The sequence below is a fragment of the Elephantulus edwardii genome, unplaced genomic scaffold (genome assembly GCF_000299155.1).
Source record: "Elephantulus edwardii isolate Elephantulus edwardi_28Jun2011 unplaced genomic scaffold, EleEdw1.0 scaffold00226, whole genome shotgun sequence".
NCBI classification, from domain to species: Eukaryota; Metazoa; Chordata; class Mammalia; order Macroscelidea; family Macroscelididae; genus Elephantulus; species Elephantulus edwardii.
Window position 1 is genome coordinate 3,199,938 of NW_006399976.1, and position 7,508 is coordinate 3,207,445.

The 7,508-nt window shown below is 53.0% G+C and overlaps 1 protein-coding gene across 1 annotated transcript; it reads left to right on the forward strand.

Annotated features, from left to right (window-relative positions):
* The first annotated feature begins 377 nt into the window (after positions 1–377).
* Positions 378–6,225, forward strand: PGLYRP2 (peptidoglycan recognition protein 2). Its single transcript, XM_006898337.1, has 5 exons — positions 378–441; positions 2,169–3,155; positions 3,729–3,939; positions 4,700–4,997; positions 6,142–6,225. The coding sequence occupies exons 1-5, from the start codon at positions 378–380 to the stop codon at positions 6,223–6,225; spliced, it is 1,644 nt and encodes a 547-aa protein (XP_006898399.1).
* Positions 6,226–7,508: the final 1,283 nt, after the last annotated feature.

The window sequence follows — 7,508 nt, forward strand, 5'->3', positions numbered from 1 at the left end:
CTCAGGGCTGTTTATTCCCCCAGCACAGCCAGTTTAACCAGTCCAGCAGGGATCTGAAAGCTCTCACCACAGGAAAAGACAGCATTTCCTAAACTAGCCTCAGTCTACCTGTCTTGGGAATGGGTAGTTTGCTTTCCAGCCCCCAATCCTCCCTAGAGTAGGCCTTCCCTGCTTGACCTCAGCCTGGGAAGACAGGATGGGAAAGAACTTGAGGGCCAGGCGACTGTGCCCTTGCAGTCCCCTCCCTCCCTGCCACCTGTCCACAGCAAGTCATTCACCCTGGACCTTGACCATGGCAAAAGGTCCTGCTCCATTCTCCTGCTTGTGTCTTTCCTGCAGCCCTAGATCTGCCCTCCCCTAGAAGCTGGAGTCGCATAATGGTGGCCCACGGTGTCCTCTGGATCCTGCTTGGATTCCTGCTATGGCCGGAGCCGGGGACAGGTGGGTCAGAGGGCAGATGCCTGGGATCTGGGTTGTACAGAAGTGGACTATGGCCCCTTCCACGGCCAGCCCTGCACAGGAGCAAGGCCAGAGACTCCAGCACTGGGCGTAGCCTTCCGGGAACCACCAGTCTGGGGACATAGATGCTCCCAGCCCCATAAAACCTTGGTGGGGGAGGGAGGAACATGGAGTTGGGAAGCAAAAACAAGAAAGGCTTTCCTGGAGGAGGGTGTGCAGAGCTAGCATTGGAAACAGAATAATTTTACCTGGTAAAGAAGCAGAGAAGGGCACTGGGGCAAAGAGAAGACATAGTTTTAGAGGAATTACAGTGTGCACTGCCTGGAAAAGAAGCTGATTTCTGGATGGCAGACTATAAAGATGATGATTTCTTGGGTTCAAATCCTCGCTCTGACACATCCTGCCTGTCTGACCTCAGGCAGGTAACTTAACTTCTCTGTGTCTCAGGTAACTCATCTACAGAAGGACGTACCTCATAGGGCTGTTGTGAAGATAGATGAACTGAGTTCTTTAAGTTGCTTAGGACAGTTTGGGGCACTAAGTTGGTAAATGTCAGCTGTGATTCAACAAAAATCAGTTGTCACTGAGACAATTATGACTCATAGCAACCTCACGTGTCCAAACAGAGCTTCACTGCATAAAGCTTCCAAGGGTTGGTTTGTGTTTGTTGTTGTTTTTAAAGTGGATTTCCAGGCCTTTCTTCTGAAGCACCTCTGAGTGGATGCAAATCTCCAACACAGCCAAGCATTTTAACCACTGACACTGCCAGTTGTTGTTGTTGTTGTTGTTGTTGTTGTTGTTGTGTACCATGGAGTCGGGACCAACTCACAGCCGACCCTCCAGAGGGTATTCAGAGCATAGAAGGAGCTTGCCCTTCTTAATCCTGCAGAGAGGTTTGGCAGATTTGAACTGCATGGCTTTGAGTTGATTCCCAGCTCTAGATTCAGCACTTTGGGGTTTTAGGGTTAGCCCCCAACATTCCTCCCAAGGGGCTTCAGGCCCAATCTTCTCCTCCACCTAGGAAGGCTCTGGGACATCTTTCCCTCTAAACTCCTCCTAATCCAGCCCATCACCACAAACTACTCATCTTTTCTCCTCCCCGTCCGAGGACTCAGCCTTCTCCCTTCATCTCACTATTCCTTCTCTTCATCACTCATCTTCATCTGTCTCCCTTCCCTGCTTGAAGCCCATTCAGTTCGTTCTGACTCAGATCAACACTGGGGAAGGAGAACTACCCCACAGCGTTTCCAGGGTTACAAATCTTTAGGAAAAAAGCACACTGCCACATTTTTCTCCCAAGGGGATGAAAAGCCTTTCTGCTAATAGCCCAAGACTTTAAGCACTGTACCACGAAGATTCTTTTCCCTCTTCTATCCAAATCCACTATTTCAACTCATGGTGACACCCATATAACACCCCCCCAAATATCCCTTCTCCACATGGCAACCAAAAGAACTTTTTTGGGACATCCCTCTCCTGCTCATAATCCTATCATGGCTCACTAGTACTCACAGGCCAAGCCCCTTAACCAAGGCACGTCGCGAGCACTCATTGCCTGTGTGCTTCCGTTTCTTCATCCACATAGGGGCAGCATTGGGGGTCACAAGGTTGTCAGATGGGGGCATTAAGAAAGTGTGACGTTGCAGAAGGGACAGTCAGGGAGGGGTGGGGTGGAGGACCTGAGCTGATGGCTCTCTCCTCCCTTACAGCCTCCCTGCCCCTGCTCATGGACTTTGTCATCCAGGCCCTGGGTGAGCTGGAGAAGAAGGCACCTGAGGCTGCTATGAGCCCCAAGTCTGCCCCATGGTTGCTGTTAGCCCAGGACATGGACCCCCATGAGCCCCTCCACCACTTCCTGATGGAAGGGCAGGGCTTCAGAGACAGTGAGCTGAATCCCCACCTGCTGAGCCCAGAGCTTCGCGGCCTAATGGAGAAAGTTGTCCAACATAGTGTCCAGGGCGGTCAGGAGTACGGGGTGGTGCTGGCCCCTGATGGTTCGACTGTGGCCATGCAGCCACTACTCACAGGGCTAAAGGCAGGGCTGCAGGGGCACAGGATGGTGAACTTGACCTTAAATAGCACAGAACCCGCTCGAGGTGTTGGCGTTATAACCCCAGGGGTAAGAGCCACCATCCCAGGACACAGAGTGGCCTCACTAGATGTCACCTCTCGGAATGCAGAAGCCCACATATCAGATACCAGAGTCACATCTCTCACTAGTGTGGACAGCCTCCTGGTGGTCACCCTGGCCAGGGACCTGGGCCTTGCCTTTCTCCAGAACCACGCTGGCTGGGGAACAGAAGGCTGCTGGAACAAGCTTGATGCCCCCCAGAACTTCACCCTCCTGGACCCCGAAGCCTCACCTCTCACCACAGCCTTCCTCAATGGTGCCCTGGATGGGGTTCTCCTGGGAGACTATCTGAGTAGGACCCCTGAGCCCCGGCCACCTCTCAGCCTCCTGCTTAGCCAGTACTATGGAGATGGTGTGGCCCAGGAACCAGGACTCCGAAGCAACTTCCGGCGACAGAATGGGGCTGTTTTGACCTCTGCCTCAACCCTAGCCCAGCAAGTGTTGGGAGCACTCCTCCTGTTACAGGAACTGGAGCCTGCACACCCCCAAGTGCAGGGCATGAGTCACGATCAGCTGGCTCAAGTGGCTAGCAAGGCCACCAAGGAATTCACTGAGGCTTTTCTAGGTAAGCATGCCCTTCACTTCCTCATCCTCCTGTGTACCCCAAGACCATGTGTGTGGTAACGGGGATCGAGAACTGAGAGAACTCAGAGTAGACAATAAAGCCTCTTCTGCCTGGGAAGCCAGGGGAAGTGGGTATTGAGGGGGTGAACAGGAGTTCATCTGACAAAGAAAGTGGAGAGGGTCCTCCCAAGGCAGTGGGTGTAAACCTTCCTTGGTTTCTCTGAAATGAGAACGACGGAAATAAAGCCTCACTCTCTTGAATTCATTGAATGATTTAATAAGATGACTGCAATGCAGAGCAAATCTAGGAAAGCATCGGGTCCTAGGTTGTAAAGAGCCTTGATGGACTCAAAGTGATGGCTTGATGGTCATGAAAAGTCACAGCAAGGTGTCTGAACAGGTCAAGGGCACCGTTAGATGTGGTAAGATTAGATTCCAGTAGAGGGCGATGTGAGGTGAGCTAGACTCTGCCTAACTCAGGCAGGAGCCTGGAGAAAAGATCCATATACGCGTCCTAACGGCGGTGAGAGTGAGGAAAGGAGTGTTGATTCCGGCCCTGTACCCTCCCCTCCAGAATGCCCCGCCATACACCCCCGCTGCCGCTGGGACGCGGCTCCATATAGGGGCCAACCGACGCCGCTGAAACTGCCGCTTGGCTTCTTGTATGTGCACCACACATACATACCCACGCCTCCCTGCACCAGCTTCCAGCGCTGTGCGGGCGACATGCGCTACATGCAGAGGTACCACCAGGACACGCGCGGCTGGGACGACATCGGCTACAGGTGGGTGAAGGGCCTAGCGGGGGCGGGGCCGATGCGGACGGGGCGTGGCCTGATAGAGGGGCGGGGCCTGCTGGAGGGGCGGGGCCTGCTGGAGGGACTCAGACTGTTGGAGGGGCGGGGCCTGATGGAGGGGCGGGGACTGCTGAAGGGCGGGGACTGCTGGAGGGGAGGGGCCTTGTTGGACTGCGCGGGGCCCGGAGAAGGGCGGGGCTTGAACAGAGCCTAGGACACGGCCAGGGGCGGGGCCGAATCTGCCTGGGCGGGGCCTGTATCTGCGAGGGCGTGGTCTTGGGTGTGGCCTGGTGAAGGGCAGGACTTGGGCGAAACTTAAGGTTGGAGCCTTGTTGAAGAGAGTAGGGGGAATACCCTGCAAAAGCCTTAATAAAGATCAGAAATCGCTAGACTGGGTGATACTTTTGTAGGGAAGGAAGGTTTCTAAGGCTAAAGGTTACTAAGCCGGGCCTAAGACAAGGGGCGAGGCCTGTGACTGCGCCAGGATGGGGCATTGGCAGAGCATGAACAAAAGTGGTGCCTGAAATGGGCAGATGCTGGACTCCAGACACGCCCCCGAGATAAAGCGGCATGGCCAGTGCAGAGGAGTGGTGTCAGAGGACAATTGATCTGTGGGCCAGGATTTGGGCCCAGCTGAACCTACGTGCTGGAAGGGAACTGGGCGGGGAGGGGTGCCCTGGCTTAGGTGCAGGTTTAGAGTGGAGCCTCGCTGACACGACGTGGTGCCTCCTGCGGCTTTACTCCTTAGTTTCGTGGTGGGCTCAGACGGCTACGTGTACGAGGGCCGCGGCTGGTTCCACGTGGGCGCTCACACGCGCGGCTACAATTCCCGCGGCTTCGGGGTGGCCATCGTGGGCAACTACACGGCGGACCTGCCCACCGAGGCCGCGCTGCGCACCGTGCGCGACGAGCTCCCGCGCTGCGCGCTGCGCGCCGGCTACCTGCACCCAGACTACAAGATGCTGGGCCACCGCCAGCTCGTGAGCACAGAGTGTCCTGGTGACGCTCTCTTCAACCTGCTGCGCACGTGGCCGCGCTTCGCCCCGGTGAGTCCTCGGGAGCCCCACGCACAGACTTCCAACCCGTCATACGACTCATGTTGTTGTTGTTGTTGTTTACCGTTGAGTCAGAACCAACACGTAGCTGACACTCTGGCGGGTTTTCAGAGACAGTTTTCACGAGAGATTGCCTATCCTTCTCCCACAACGACTTATAGCGACCCTGTGAACAAGATCTGAGCCCTGTCCTCATCATCTCTGATACGCTTGTGTCTATTGCTGCAGTCACTGTATCAACCTATCTCGTTAGGGGTCTCCTCTCTTTTGCTGACCCTCCCTCCACCTTCCCAAGCACCCTCCCTCCATCTTCCCAAGCAAAACATCCCTTAATGGATAACCTCTCCTGGCAACATGTCCAAAGTATAAGAGACCGAGCCTCTTTATCTTTGCCTCCAAGGAGCACTCTGACTGCACCTATTCCAAGACATTTCTATATTTTTGACAGTCCATGGAATACTCAGTACTCTTCTCCAACACCACAACTCAAAGGCACCTTTGACCCAGCCTTGTCACTGCCCTCTAATCTCAATGTGCACATAACACCACTTCAGTCCACAGCCCTCTACCCCCAACCCAAACCCTCCATTCATTGCCCAGCCTCCAACACCTCTGTCCATTCAAACAAAGCATAGACCCCCTCAGTACACACAAAACAGACCACATGACCTATGTCCAAGATATAATCACTCTGCCTGTACTATCTCTTCCCAGCCCGGGCAGCTTTGGCCTGGCCCCTGCCCCTGTAAATCCCCTTTATTCAGCCCTCAATGCTGTTGCCAATCCTTTGTCCAGAGCATCTCCCCTTATTCCCCAAGTGCTAATGGTGCCTCTTGCACTGGAACAACCTAGACTGAGCCAGCACAACCTCAGCCTCACCATGTCCTCTCAGCCCCTGACTGCCAGACCTCCTTTGTTGCCTACACCTTGACCCAGTCTCCAGCTCATGCTTCCTGTTTCATTAAGTTACCCTGGCATGGCCAACTTTGTATCCACCACTTTACTTTGAAATCTTGTCTCCTTCCCCATGCAGGGCACGTCCCTAAGAATAGCATACTCAGTGTCCCATCCTCAAGCCTCATATTCATTCTTTCTCTCTCTCTCTCTCTCTCTCTCTCTTTCCTTTCTCCCCTAGGATATCAAGCAAAGAACTGCCAGGAGGGCTTCTCGGAGGTCCAGGAGGGAGCCATCCCCAAAACTGCCAGCTGCAGACTCCTAATAAAGAGACCATGGAAAGAGCCATATACATGTGTCCTCTGTGTTTGCAAGCATTGCATTAGGCTAGATGCCCCCCAAAAGCACATCCTAAGACAAAAAAAAATTCCAGTGCAATTAGTTACATTGGTGATTGATCCCTGGAAATACCAGTAGAGGAGCAGGGGAGTGAGACAGGGAAGGAGGAAAGCCAGTACAAGGTATGTAATCAAGTTCCCACTTTGTGTAACTTGGGTTCACTCTCACTGAGGACCCCAGTGAGAGATCATCAAACACATACTTCAGAGTCATCCCAGGATCTAGGGGCCTGAGGTATGGATCCTCCAACTCACATTAATCATTAGTTTCAACTGTTCCCAAGGCACTGTTAATTTGCTGACAAGTTGAGGCTGCTTATATGAACAGTATCATATTTCCCAGTGCTGCTGTAACACAAAGACCACACAGCTGATGGGTTTAAAGAACAAAAACTTGTGGCAAGAAGCTGCACTGCAATCCCAGAGGTATGCGGTTCAAATCCACCAGGTGCTTTGCCAGAGAAAGAGGGGCAATCTCCTCCTGTACCAGTCAGATCTGATTTGATAATAAAAATTTAAAAAAATATATAAAAGAAAAGAACAAAAACTTATTTTCTCCCTGTTCTAGAGGGTAACAGTCCAATCCAAGGTCTAGGGGGCATAGGCTCCTTCCTAGGTGGTAGTTTCAGGCATTCCTTGGTTCCTTCATGTTCTTTGACTTGTAGATAACACTGGCCTGGCATCTATCATTCAACACATGTGTGACTGTATGTGTATTCTGGCCCTCCTATAATGCAGAAGACTTTAGGTTTCCTCTCAACCCTATTCAGGTGTGATCTCATTAAAAAGAAAGGGGGGAGGGGAGAAATCCTATTCCCAAACAGGATCACATCCACAGACCAGAGGTCAGAATTCAGTACATGTTTGGGAGGAGGGAAAACGATATCATTCAATCCATAAAGTGCATCGTGGATTCTAGCTGCTAGCGAACGTCCTCAGGCAAAGAGGCAGGTCCCCGGAGGTAGAAGAGGGAGGCAGTGTGCTGGGAAGTGGTAATGGCTGCAGAAATACATCTGAAGGCTACACCTGCTGGGCTGCACCGAGAGACCACACAGGGCAGGCTGGCAGGAGTGGATAAGTTACATAAGCACATCTAAGGTGTATGTTGCTGGGGAAGGCGGAGAGGCAGCGGAAGAGAGGAAGACCCTCAGTGAGATGAATCGGCACAGCTGCGATAACGGGCTTGAGCAGAGCACAGATTGTGAGGATG

Bases quoted from the DNA above. Each gene is read 5' to 3' on its own strand.
- PGLYRP2 (XM_006898337.1), top strand. From the start codon at position 378: ATGGTGGCCCACGGTGTCCTCTGGATCCTGCTTGGATTCCTGCTATGG. The intron at 3,156-3,728 runs GTAAGCATGCCC...CCTCCCCTCCAG, and splicing joins ATTCACTGAGGCTTTTCTAG to AATGCCCCGCCATACACCCC. The intron at 4,998-6,141 runs GTGAGTCCTCGG...TTTCTCCCCTAG, and splicing joins CGTGGCCGCGCTTCGCCCCG to GATATCAAGCAAAGAACTGC.